At 43.6% G+C, this 13741-nt stretch overlaps 1 protein-coding gene across 5 annotated transcripts in view; it reads left to right on the forward strand.

Moving 5' to 3' along the window:
- The window catches only part of MAST4 (microtubule associated serine/threonine kinase family member 4), a 279731-nt gene that overhangs the window by 163505 nt on the left and 102485 nt on the right, over window positions 1-13741 (forward strand). The window contains exon 1 of one of the 5 annotated variants that reach the window (XM_080372795.1): window positions 12317-12999. The exons of the other annotated variants lie outside the window; for them this stretch is intronic. Within the exon in view, the coding sequence (XP_080228921.1) occupies window positions 12908-12999 (92 nt within the window). The 5' untranslated portion in view covers window positions 12317-12907. Of the gene's footprint in view, window positions 1-12316; window positions 13000-13741 lie in introns of those variants that run through there. 5 annotated transcript variants of the gene reach the window in all.

Below are 13741 nucleotides of genomic sequence, written 5' to 3' on the forward strand. Positions count from 1 at the left end.
ATTATGTTGCATCTGCATCATTTTATCACACCTTAATAAAAGTAGATGCAGAACAGAAATCAGTGCTGCATGCATCAACCTTCCCTACAACACCAATTCCAGCAGAAGAAATCCTTTGAGACTCTGAAAGCTTTTAGTGAGGAATGCAGAAGAAAGTATGTATCTGAAAGGCAGTGCTGTCCCTGCAGCAGCCTATTTTTTTGAGGGCTTCATTATTTCTGCTGTACACAACACAACTTGGTTTCACTGCTGTGCAGGTTGAATTGCTTTTCAATGAAAGTTGGTGATCCCTTAGAAGAAAGTATCTTGCTTTGGCATCAGCGTATTCTTGAATGCTATTAAAGTGATAACTTCATAGCTGCAAGTTCTAAAAAACCTTGAAAAATAAATATTTTCGAAATGAAGTTGCGAGTAGGAATGAAGAAGCATGAGGCCCAGCTCCTCACAAGTACCATCTTCTCAGTCCTTTTATTTGTCAGATATCTTGTTGCTCCTTTTGCTTGCCAGTAACCATTTCATGTAGGTTCCTGGAAGCAGTGCCTTGCAGCAACTTCACAAAACTGAAGAATGTCACCAAACTGCTATATTGGAGACTTAACAGTCCTTTCCCTGGTGCCAGTTTTGGCTAGTTTGTCACGTTGATCCAGAAGTTGTGTTAGTGGTTAGAGCAGGGATGACCAGTGCTCCTGATCCGAAGAGCTATTCAGCAAAATAGTCTCTTGGCTTTGAAACAGGAAAACAGTTCCCCTGCAAGTTGGGAGGGGAGGACAGCTGGTGTATGACAGCATGATTTGGGCACAAACTCATCAGCTCTCCCAGTGACTCCATCTGCTGTAAGATAAGATGCAGCTGGCCTGTTGTAAATGTGCAGCATGGTCCCGGAGCCAATGTAGTGAATATAGTCCTGAGCAGCTCTGAGGAGGCGATTCTACTTGGTGCTGGGTGCACCAGCATTCTTAGAAGGTCTGGGAAAACTATTCCTGGGCTAGAGCATAGTGCTGGGAAGCAGGAGATGTTGAAGAGCCTGATGCTGGAGTGACACCAACTCGAATGTGTCCTTGTCTCCCTCTCCTAGTAACCCTACTTTCAAACTGGTGTGTTTGTCAATATGTGGTAACCATTCTCTGTGTGCATGACAAAAAAGTCAGTATTCATGTGATCCTGCGTTGTCTTGGGTGCATGTTGTGCTGTACGGCTTTGACGAACAGTATGACTTTCAGAGCTTGTGCTGGAGCAGTCAGGTGCTCAAATCCATGGGGCACTCTGCAGCAGACTGGTAGTTAGCTTTGCAGACCGTGGGAGGAAATGACCCAAACTGCAAAATTCTTTCCCAGCAGTAAGAAAGCCACTGTCGTAGAGCAAAAGCATGTCTCGTCTTCTCCTTAAGCCAGAAGTGATGGAGGCTGCTTTTTCTGCTTTTCAGAAACTGCTGCTAGGAGAGTCAGCAAGGTCCTCTTTGGTCTAGAAAGGAGGTGGTTTGCAGTTAGTGGCTCGAGCACCGTAACACTGCAGCAGAGCAAAGTCAATGGGAGTTTTAGAGCCTCAGGGCTAAGTTAGTGTGTCTTACAGACAAAACATGGACCTTGAAGGATATGAGAGGGGGATTTCTCCAAGAGGGCTTCTTGGATGGGAGATGACATGATGCTGCTTGGCCAGGAACACAGATATGCAATTTGATAGAGAGGTAAACAGTGACCAGAAATGGGCCTAAAATTTTCACACAACAAAAGGACTGTAGAAGACATGTCTGTGGGACCCCAAAGTACAGCCACAGCAGTCTGGAAGGAGCTTGTCATGTTTTAGAGGTTGTAGTCTGATGTTATTTCTGTTGACAAATACACTGGGAAGGCTGCTAATGCTCTGTGACCTCCCAGGCTGATAAAACCTGGGAATACCTCTAAAAATTGCTGTAGTACCTGAGTGGAGGGGATCATGACAAGTGCTGGTGTAGGTATGTATGAACTGAAGCCAGTCTTTCTCATTATAAGTGGTCTGTTAAGTTTCTCCTTCGCCTCCATACTGCAGTTTCTGTGCCATGAGAAGATGCACATGCTGTCTGCCACTGGACTGATGAAATCTCCTCTTGTGCCTGTGCCAAAGTGTGCAAGTGTGGGTGTTGACAAAGAGCAGGATAGAAAATAGGCTATACCATTGGTGGGTTTGTTGGGGTAATCCTTTGTCAATATTAAGTGTGGTTTCTTGTAAATTTTGCAGAATTGATGTGTCACATCATTTTTGAAAGAACCAATCCCTCTAAAAAAAAATTGAAAATACCAACATCAAGGAGTATGCTTGATTTGAGAGAAACAAACGTAATTTTACACACATAGTTTGGCTCATTAAAATTCATGGTAAGCCTTGTCCAGGCATGACGGGAGATGGTCAAAGGAGAGGCTGATTGAATTGAATCACCTTCAATGATTCAAAAACTTGAAGAAGAGGTGAAGGGGTTTTGAGATTGGTGGGTTTGATTGTTGGGTTTTTTTGTTGTTGCTGCAGGTTTTTCTTGTTTGTTTGTTGGTTTGGGGTTTTTTTATTGCTGGCATATGAAGAATGTATATTTGTAGTTGTGTGGGGTTTAAGTTCCTTTTGTACCAGGATATTGGTATTTCCATAAACTGACATCCTCTGCACATACAGGAATGGAGTAATCAGGTCATCTGATATTATTAGGACAGTTGTGTGAAATTGGGACTCTCAGTGGTTTGAACTGCTGTTTGAAAGCTGAGCAGTTAATTCCCTCATTTCCACTATGACTGATAGTTTTCCAGGATGCTGGAGGTAAGAACAGCTAGTACAGGTTGTGCTGATCCTGCACTCCTTGTTTTATGTGGTTTTCACAGAGTTTTGATGACGATCGAGGTGCCAGCTGTAGCTTGTGTTTTACAGAATGCTGATGTGCACTCTCAGCTCTGGAAAGCTAAAAGGGAATGTGTTGGCCTGTCATTGGGGTTGCAAGGTGGAAGTCTGTGACTTGTCGTACCATAATGCTCTGTGATTCTTGTCATTCTGTCTGGTGTGTGTGAGAGAGATTTAAGACTGTTTCTTAACTCATCTGAGTCCCTCTCAACTTCTGTTTGTGTGGTCTTTGCCTGGGGTGGGGAGGTGGGGATTGTAGAAATCATTCAGTACCTCTGAATCTGTGGAGTGGTCAGCCTCAAGATCTCCCTGCTGTTGTCTTCTCCTTTTCTTTCCTACTTTTTTAGTATCTGAGGAAATGTTTCTGGAGTTATCTTCACTGTACTCCCAAGAAGTAGTAGGGCATTATTATCTTTGCTGTACTGGTGGAGAACTGAAGCACAAACAGATTAAGTGATTAGATAACACTAGGTCTTAGACCCTGAAGCACCTCAGCCATGATATAAGTTTTGGTATTTTGTCCTTTATTTTGAGGGTTTTCTCTCATGTTTTGACAAGCATGACTAACTGAGATAGTCTTTACCACTCTTGTACTTCTAGATACTTGGTTTCCATTTTGTTTCCGTAAAATTACCTTCTTTCTGTGCAGTTAGTTTTACTGCTTCTATTGATGGTCTGTTTGGCAACTGTCATCTGTGTGTACAGTTCGGATTATTCAGCTGCAGGACCATCTGAGGGACAGGGTAGTTAACTGTTCAGAAAACCCACAGACATAAGAGTATGAGCCAAGTCTAATTAGGATTATTCAGAAATTCAGATTTCAACTATGGGGTGTGAGCTGAAACAGAATTATTATTAATTTCTGTTTAGCCTTTTGAACAGGAGAGCATTAAGGGTGAGTGGAAAGCAATTGAAGGATGTTATCAGCTTGCACGACTGTGTGCTTAGCTCATTGTTTGAAATCTCAACGGTAACCTTAATGAGCAGTCCACATAACTTTCTTTTAAGCATAATATTTCCCCTTTTAACTTTCTATGTCCCTGAGTTCCAATTTGCCGGCTTGCACTGCATGGGGTGTTCCATCTCACACCGTTTTGCTGACAAAAGATCCATCACACAGATAAGGTGAAGTATGAAGCCAGATGAGTGCAGGGAAGAGCTCAGGAAATGCAACTACTTGGGTGTATGTATACTGCAAAGCTCTGAGTTCTTAGCACTTGATTTTTATTCACTGAGATTTAAATCAGGATTTGAAAATAAATCGTGTGTTTAAAATAGCTGAAATAAACACAGTACTTGCCAGTGTTGGGGAGGAGCATTTAATTTCCTTGCTGTGACAGAAACTTGTAATGGATCTGTAGCCATCAGTCTTGTGCTGATCAGGTCATTAATTTAGGACACTCAGTGTGTAAATATTACAGCTGATGAAGTTTTCTGTCTCACTGAAGACAGCATTTTTACTGAGTAACTGCTTTTAAGTTCAGTATCACCAGAATTGGTTTAGTCAGACATTGATTGACAGGCAAGTGCTTCCCTGTGCTGATCTCCATTTAACCTCCTCCCCACCACAAAAGGCATTTCAAAAATGAGAAAAGTTACAACTCAGGATGACAGCTTTCCCAAACCTGTCAGGGTTGAATGCTGTTGAACAGGAATTGAGCTTGAATTTCTTCCTCGAGTTCGTGTGAGTTTTGCATAGAGAATCCCTTAGATCTGTTACCTCGGTTGGTGAGTACTGCAGTGGGTGGCTGCGGCAGAGCTGGACATGAGGCCATGACTCTGCGTAAGAAGCAGTATTGCTCTTGTAGGAGTATGTTGTTTGGGATTCTCCAAACCAGAAAGCTGTGGTGGCATGACAAAATGTTCCACTTAACTGCCTTTCTACCTGCCGGTAGGAGGTTTTAGGTTTTCTTTTCCATATGTTAACAAGTCATTAAAACAAAACAAAATCACACAAAACTTATAAATGCTGAACAGTCTTTTTTACAGATGTATTTCAAACTCTATTTTAAACAACATATTTCCTCCTAGTAAAAAAGTCCGATATGAATATTTTAATCTTAAAAAGGTGCAGAAAGATTGTGCTGTATGATGTAATGTTTATACAGTCTACCAGAATTACCTGGTTTTAAACTTTAAAGAACACAATTCTAAGTTTACAGTTCAAAAAACTTCTGTTTCTCTACAGAAAAAATCTTTTTCTACATTTCAGATTTCTTTTCTCAAAAAATACAGCTTAGTTGACTACAGCTGTGAAGCAGCATGTATAAAAGCAGCAAAGTACATACTGTTTTAGGAGGATGATTGTATCCACATTTTCTTAAGAAGTTATTTAAGAATTTCACCTTGACCCTGAAACGATAATGTCGTTTGCCATATAGGCCGTGGCTGTTGATTTTAAAAGATGAATGGTAAAATATGGCTGGATGTGTGAGGTCAGAAGGAGGTGTAAGTTTGTGGAGTGGTCTGAGCCAGTGCAACGAAGTAAGTCTCTTAAATGTATGATCACTTCACATGAACGCCCAAACCCATGGAAAACTTCCGTTACTGCTCTTTACATATCTGTTGGACAACACATCTACCTTCACATCTATACTGGTGGTTCTGCCGCCAAAAAAATTGTTAATTAGTGATTTGAAAAAATGGTGTGATCCTCCGAGGATGCTGCCGAGTTCTGGCAAATAGGCACTTGAAGAAAAAAACCAAAGCAGGGTAGGTTAATACTTCTAGCATTTGTGATAATGGAGTCAAGGTCCAAGCACCCCGGTGTCTGGAAAATGATGACATTTTGATCAGATGTTTTCTGTTTTTTCTTCCTTTCTGGACTGGCTTACCACATAAAGTAACACCTCTGAACTGTAGTAATGCTTCCTTTACTTGCCAAGATAAATGTAATTTCAGGGATAAAAATGGGAAATAGCTGTTTTACACTTTCTCATTAGTCTGCCAGTTTGCTAAATTAGCTCAGAAGGAAGAGCTAATCTCTGGAACCAGAGCAAATACGAAGCATAATTGTCAGCACCGTTGGCTCACTCCGCTACATACAGCAAAATGTTGGGTTAAAAATAGTGTGGCCTGATGCAAATTTCGATGCCTGATGCAGATGGGCTACACAATATATTTAACTTCCAATTAATATTGTGCATCTATTTAGAGCCTTTCAGAAATGGGAAGAGATGCTGGGACCATTGTTTTTCCTATATGTGTTTATATTAAATGAGCTATAATTAATTAGAGCAGTGGGAGGTTTATTTGAATTTTACACGTTACTTCAGAACTAGTTAGAGCAGTAGTGTTTACATGTATCTACAAACAGTTCTTAGTAAACTTAGAGATTTGGCAAATATGCATTGTACACCCACAAAAAACTTCTTTCTGGTGATTTCTTCAGCTTATTTTTACAATGTACATCCCACAGTGAAAATCATGTGAAGTCAGTAGGGGAAGGTAATACACATCAGCATCAACCGCTAGAGGGAGCAAGATTTCAATCATTGTCGTTAATAGTCATTAAAAATCATTCTAATTAATACGTTTTAAGGACTGAACAGACAAATAAGATCTTCTAGTTTGACTTTCTATACAAAATATGCTGTAGATCCTTGTCTACTGTTTTATCTATCCTCTTAACTGCTTTCGAAATGTGATTATTTTCTTAGATAGAAAGGCATATGACATACAAGACAGAGCAATGGGGCATACACTGTGCTACAATGAGTAAGGTGACAGAATTTAAAACTGCTTTTTTCATCCGACTCCTTCAGTTTGAACCCATAACTCTTCTACGTGTCAGAGAGGGACAGGATGGAGTTCAGTATTCTTACAACCTGTCTTCTCCCAAAAATCTCTTCCTGCTGGGGATACGTACACTGAACAAGCGAGGTGCCCCTTTATCTTTGGATAAATGGAATAAGTTAAGCTTTTCAAGCTGCAGACTATAGTTCAGATTTTTTTCCCCCTTGAACTCCTGAATTTTCTGCAACCTTTGTGAAATGTGACAACTAACTTGACTTCTAGCCCCTCAGTGCTCAGTTGTATCATCTCCTTACTCCCATGAGAGATTTTCCTGCTTGTAGATCTGAGGGATATTTATTCTTTTAGCCATACCATCACATTAAGTGCTCCTATTTAGCTGTTCATCAGTGGTAGTATCTAAATTCTTGGCATTGTTTCTGCCTTCCAGAATCTTGCCATATATTATGGCTGTGCGGTTTTTTTGTGCCTTGCTATGACTTGATGGCTAGCAATACTAGAATGCATGTTGTTCAAACAAGGCTGCTTTATCCAATGATAAACTACCTCGTTCCTGTTGTTATTTATCTCCTTCATGTTGTTGGGTAGAAAGGTTATCGTATTTTTCTTCCAGATCATTGATATCTATATTGAATTATATTAAACAAAGAACGTAACCCTGTATGAGAAACATGTAATGTGCAGTTACTTTTTCAAACCTGTTGGTGAGTTTTTGTGTTTACTGTATTGTGCATGAATTTTTGTATTGTGCTAGTTACTAGAACATTCTGAGGAGACAGGTTAAACATTTTGTAACACGTCTCAATATATTGTTGGCTGAGATGTTTATTTACCAGACCTGAAACCTCATTTGAAATGATCTGTTTGGGCAGACTGTTTGATGTGTAAAACAGTGTTTAGTGACACTGTTTTGCCATACCTGAATTCAATCCTGACAGCAGCTGGTATCCTGTTTGTCCTTTTAAAGTATTGCTGTGGCATGACAGCTTATTTTCACTGTTTTAGAAATTCCAGGTACCCCAAACACTTTGAAAATAGTAATAATTGAATAAGCAGCTTAGCCAGTTCCTTTGTTATTCATTGGATAGTAACCATCTGAGTAAAAAGGCTCCACTAAACCAAAAAAACTCCTTTCAAGCCATCCACAAACTTAGTTCTAATCTGACATCCTTCCAAGGCATTGATGGAATGAGAAGCATTTCTTTTTTGTTAGAAGATGTGAATAGTCATCCTTTCCCATGAAATTAGAGAAGATGCTTTAAAGCAACCTTTTCTTCTTCGTGGTTCACAAATTTACCCTCCTTATTCAGTATAAGGCCTATGATATTAGGATTTTACTAGTCTTAGCATCTTTTAGGGAACACTCTATTATGTGTACTGTTGCTGGTGAACCCCATTCAGTGTACATCTTGCTATAAAATTGATAGACTTGAGGAGTCTGTAATGCTTTCGAGCAGTGACTCCAGAACATCGTCATTAAGTTTTGAAAAATACCAATGTGTATTAGTGTAGTTATTGTGTGAATAAGGTAGGTTAGATAACTTTTGCATTGGACTAGTATGTGCAAAATACTGATTTAGTGTCGGTATTGCATTTGGCTTCAAAGATGCACTTTGTTAACTTCCTAGGTATTTCACAGTGGTACTTAAAATCAGTAGTCAGTGTTATACAATTAATATGTTTCTGGGGCAGAATTTTTATTGCTGTTAATTACTGCAAGTAAATATTGACATTATGAAATATTTTTTTGCTTATGTATTGAATGAGACTCTTTAAAGGATGCCTTTACCTTTGCTTTCGGAAGTGTAATTTTTTCAAAGGAAGGGTTGGATTAATCACCTTTTCTGACTTGAGTGATGTTTTTATCTTCAAATGAATACAAAAGGGAAAACTTAATGATCCTTATCACTGGTTTTCTTATCTGCCACCATATTTAATCCTTTGTGATAAATAAAACTCATTATCCATGTTACATAGTAAAGCATCTCTTAAGTGATGAAGTGGCCTGAGCTGCTTGTTCTTCTGGGAGTAGCTGTATAGCTGAAAACTTAAGCAACAAATGCTGTTAAGGAACATTTGCAGGTTCTTAGCTGTTGTATTTTAGTTATTTTGTGCAACTACAGAATTCATTGGTTTTAGTTGAATCTAAAGGAGTGTTATTTACAGATCCTGAACATACCAGTAACATTTTGTGGCAGGCAAATAATATCTGATTATCAAGTATACATTTATCAGTATGCCATAGACCTGTTCCTAAGAATTTTGCATTTACGTATTTTGGACCACTGTATCATCTGCATTTTTCAATGGTTTTTGTCAGGTTTGGCATGGCAGAGGTGAGTAAATTGTGCTTAAAGTACAAGACACAATCTGGCTATTGAGCCTGTGTTTGTATAGGATAAGTAGCACTATCAGCACTGAGAGTGAAAGAGGCTCCCCTTTAAGTGATAGCTGCTGCCAGGGAAGTGGTCCAGCTGCCCCTACCTCTCCACCTGACCATACGCTGCTCGGCTTCCCTAGTACTGGGTCTGGTCCTGGGCTGTCCCGCACTTAAGCTGGTTCAGCTCACTAAATTGGGAGAGAAGGTGGCCCCTTTGCAGCTGCGTAGTACCTACTTGGTTGGTTTGCAAAACCTCCCTCTCCCTTGAGACGTTTGCTTTGAAGTCAGGTATTTCTGTGTCATGGAAAGTCACAAACTGCAGGCACTGCTTTGGAAACTATGTTGTTTATTGACAGGCATTACAAAGTCTTCATCATTTACATGTTGTGCTCTTAAGGATAAGGCCTATGTTTCCCTTTACGAAGCACATTAATTCATATAAAGTTGTTTTGGGACTGTGCTGGACTTCTCACAACTCCTCCCTTCATTTCCATACCTTTGTCAAAGTCTCTGTAGAGCGTTAATATGTATATGTCCACCAAGTACTTCAGAAAAATAATTAATCAAAATTAAACAAAAAAAAATCAAGTCTGCTTACTTTTGAGCCCATGTTAGAAACAGCCTGATGAGATAGCAGGACTGTGTGTACATCTAGTTGTGTGCAGAAGGCGAAGCTGTGTTGGGATCCACATGTCATGTAACTTGGGGAGCTATTGCTTGTGAGTAGTCTATGCAGGGTTTTGAGATGGAATTCAAGGGGTTTTACCATGAGAAACCACAGTTTGAAGTGATGATGTTCAGCATTGCATGTAGAATGACACTCCCATTTGATGATGATACCGTCTGATAAACGGACAGAAACTTTTACCTAGAATGTCTTCAGTCCTTTCTGCTTTTGTAAAAATCCAACTTGTCATATTGTGAAATGTATATTGCAATAATTGGGGGCTCTGTAATGGTTTTTGGTATAATCATCTCTCTGGTTGTACACAGAAGGATTAAACTTCTTTTCCATCAGCATTTGTCTTACTTGCAAGCAGCAATCATCTTTTTTCAGGTAGGTCTTTGCCTATAGATGATAGGCTAGTTTTGCTTCATTTTTTGGAACTGGAGGCTTCACATCACTGTTGATAAAGTGGTGTAGAGATTTTCACAAAGAAATTGAATTGAATTACAGCCTGGCCTTGCAGGAGGGGCGGTTGCTAATTTTTGGCCTTGTCTATGAAATCAGTTTTGACCTCCATGTTGCATGATCACCCCACACGTGATGTGTTTGGCTGAGTTACGGAAACTGAACTGCTTTTGTTACTCAGAGGGGAAAGGTACTCCTTTAACTGCCTTATAGGAAAGGTGAGGAGAGGGAAGAGCTGGCAGGCAATAGGGACACTGAAACTTTTCCTGCATGATAGGTAGAAGACTGTTGTTATTCTTTAGCCAGTGCTGTTCACAAAATCAGACAGGTAAAATGCCTCGATTTCATGATTATGTACAGCCCTTTCTCCAAACATGCTGATTACAGGCAAAAACTTGTGTACCTAGAAGAGAAGATAGTGGAGTACATGGAGGATGAGATGTTTCTCAGTGCTTATGTGGAGATTTGGGAATTTCCTTCTTAGGATGTTTTAAGAAAGGAGGGCTGCTAGCCATGCTTGCCTTCACACAAACCCTTAAAACTTCACATTCAATATGGGCAAACATGCCTCAAAGCGAAAAGAAATGGACGAGAGGTTTTCTGTTGCTGGCTGCAGCAGATGTGAATGCTACTTCCCCGTTGTAATGGAGGGGTATAAAAAGAGCAGGGATGCAGGCTGGTGGGGAAGCACCCTGTGGCTGAGCCCTCGTGAGTGATACAGGTGGACACGGGCCTGAGAACAAGCCTCTGCAGCTACTTGAGCCTTACCCTGAACAAGAAAACCTGACCTGAGGCCTAGATGGGGCTGTTTTCCCTCATTGTGTGGGTCTGGTCTCTTCTAAAATGGAGATACCTTTAGAGAAGTTTGACATGATTGTCCTGTGTGGCGTGTCAGCACGTGGTGTCTTGCTGGAGATTTGTACGAAGGGCTTTGGTGGTAATTGCTGTGTGAACACCTTATTGAATTGTCTAAACCCACCTCCTGCATAAGATAAAGTTTGTACTTGTGACTTGTAAAACTATCCCAAGAAATTGTTCCTCTGCACCCCAACACCAAACATGTTTTTGTTTGTTAGAGCGCACTAGTGCTGCCTTTGTGATATGTATTTCTGGAGAGCTTTCAGAACGAGGGCTGTCATTGCAATGCTGTGTTGCATGCTGAGCTGGTAACCTGAAAGCTGTCTCTTCGCGAGTGGTGTGTGAGCCCTTCCAGCTCTGCTGTGCGGCATTCTGCACCATGAGTTTTCTTTCAACCAAGTGATAGACTGGTCTGTATTTTACATCAGGGTTTTCTGCATTTCCCATGTTTTTCCTCCTACTATTGCAGACAGCCTTGGGTGATTTAATCACAGCACTACGTGGTTTCTCTCAGTGCAGTGCTGCCAGCTATCACAGTAGTTAGTGTGTATCTAAGAGCTCCTGCGATGTTGAGATGATGCAGGATTCTTGCTTTCACTAAAATATGCAAAACAGTTTCAGCATAAAACTTGCAGCCTTCTTTCCTCAACTGTAAATGCGACCAAGTCCCTTAAATGTGACTCTGGGAAACAAAAAGGCAAATGGAAATTTTAAGTATTTTTAAAAAAGCCAGACAACCTCATGATTTTTTGAAGCCGTGGTGTAACTGCTTTTCTGTACCTGAGCACCACTGCTTCTGACAGCTTGAGTTAGGCATTACCGAATGGCAATGCAGTACAGTAGTAATTTTAGAAACACTTTTGTTTGTGGGCTGCAGAGATGTGAGGGAGAACGCTGGTCTAGGCAGAGCTGCGGAGGGGGAGAGGAGGGCTTGAGGGTGGCGGTGGCCTTAGAGGTGGAAAGGCTGAGGGCTGCAGTCAGCGCACATGAGGCTGAAAGGAGACGTAAGGTGAGGGTGGAACGATGGCGGGTGGGGGTGTCAAGAAAGCAAACCAGCTGAGCTGGTTGGCAGCTGGCAATGGAGAAGAGAAGCAAAGGAGGAAAGTTGGGAGGAGGAAATGTGTCGGTACCTGCGGGGGTTTAGGTCGCGGTTTTGAGTGGAAGAGGCACCCGGAGCCCTTCTCTACCATCCTTGAGCCCGCCCGTGTTCCGTGGTGGCTTTCTCCAGAGGGGGCTGGTGACGGAGGCAGGTGTCCCAGCTTCCTGCGGCAGCCGCCTGGTGCCTGCAGCGGCAGGTAGCCGACGTGAGCGGCAGGTAGCCGACGTGAGCAGCAGTAACGAAGTACCTGCACCGCCCGTTCTCCCGGGACAGCGCGAAGTCAGGGCAGTGCCATGCGGACGCTGCGCACCGAAGCAGACCGCCATGGTCCCTCCCGGCCGTCCCGGCACGGCGGCCGCGCGGCGGGTTTGCAGTTCTGCCTCCCTCCGGGCGCGGCACTGCCCCGCTCGCCGCCGGCCTGCAGCGGGCCGGGCGCAGCGGCTGGGCGGGCTGGGCCTGCGGGCCCGCACCTGGCGCCGCCGGTGGGGGGAGGCCGCGGCTCCCGGGGCGCCCGCTTCGCGCGCCGCCGGGCGGGGGGGCGGGGCCGCCGCCGGTCGGGGGGAGGCCGAGGCTCCCGCGGTGCGACCCCCGCGCGGCGCGAATGGTCGCTGCCGGGGCGGGGCGGCGCCCTGCGGAGCAGCCGCACGGTAAAGTTGCCGCGGGTCCGGGTGCGGGGCCGAGCCGCCGCCTCCGCCCTGCCCCGCCTCGCCCCGCGGGCCCGCCCGCCGGCGCCGCTCCGCGCTCGGCCGCCTCAGAGCGCCCGGGGACGCTGCCCTGCCCGCCTCGCGCCATGGCACTCCGCGTTTAGGGTCTGGCGCGCAGGGAAATGGATATGTCGGACCCAAATTTCTGGACGGTCCTTTCCAACTTCACGCTGCCCCACCTGAGAGGCGGCAGCCGCCTCCGCCGGACGCAGAGGTAGGGCGGGGGGCGGGGGCGGGGGGTCCCTCGGGCTGCCAGGTGCGCGGCGCCGGCTGGGGCCGGTCCCCGGGCGGGCGGCAGAGGCGGCGGCGGCGGCGCGGCCGGGAAGGGCGGCGGGACGCGGCCTCTGGTCTCTCCCGGTGCTGAACGGCGGGGCCGCCGGCTGCCCCTGCCAGGCCGCCGGGGTGCTGCTGGCCCCGCGCCGCTCCCGCCGGACTGCGTGTCGCTCTGCCGCCTTTCATGAGATGTTTTGGTTTTTTCCTGCCCTCTTCTCCCCCACCCCACCCCCTCTTTTTTTTTTTTTTTTTTTTTTTAACTTTAAGACACAGCTTCCTCTCAAATATTTGACCTTTTGTCGGGAGCAGATATACTTTATATGGACAACTTAAGATAGCCTGCTTTGTTCAGCGTTCTTAAAGAGACAGGTTTGTATAACTACTCACAGGCAGGCTCGCAGACATCTGGTAATATAGGAGCGACCCCCCTTTGTATTTCTGTAGCGTTTTCATTATTGTCAGCAGGAAAAAAAAAGGTTTGGTAATAGTAAATACTGAGTAAAAGTAAAAAAAAAAAACAAAAACAAAACCCAAAAAAACAACCAACAGTGGGCAATAGTCTGACAAGCCTTGACATCTTGATTGTTTTTAGTGCTGTGGTGTCCTTTGCAGTAAAGTATATAGTTCTATCACAAGGAGTAGCAAAAGTTTATAGAAGTTTGTAACTTTGTTCACTAGTACCC

Source organism: Falco punctatus (assembly GCF_963210335.1).
Source record: "Falco punctatus genome assembly, chromosome: Z".
Taxonomy (NCBI): domain Eukaryota; kingdom Metazoa; phylum Chordata; class Aves; order Falconiformes; family Falconidae; genus Falco; species Falco punctatus.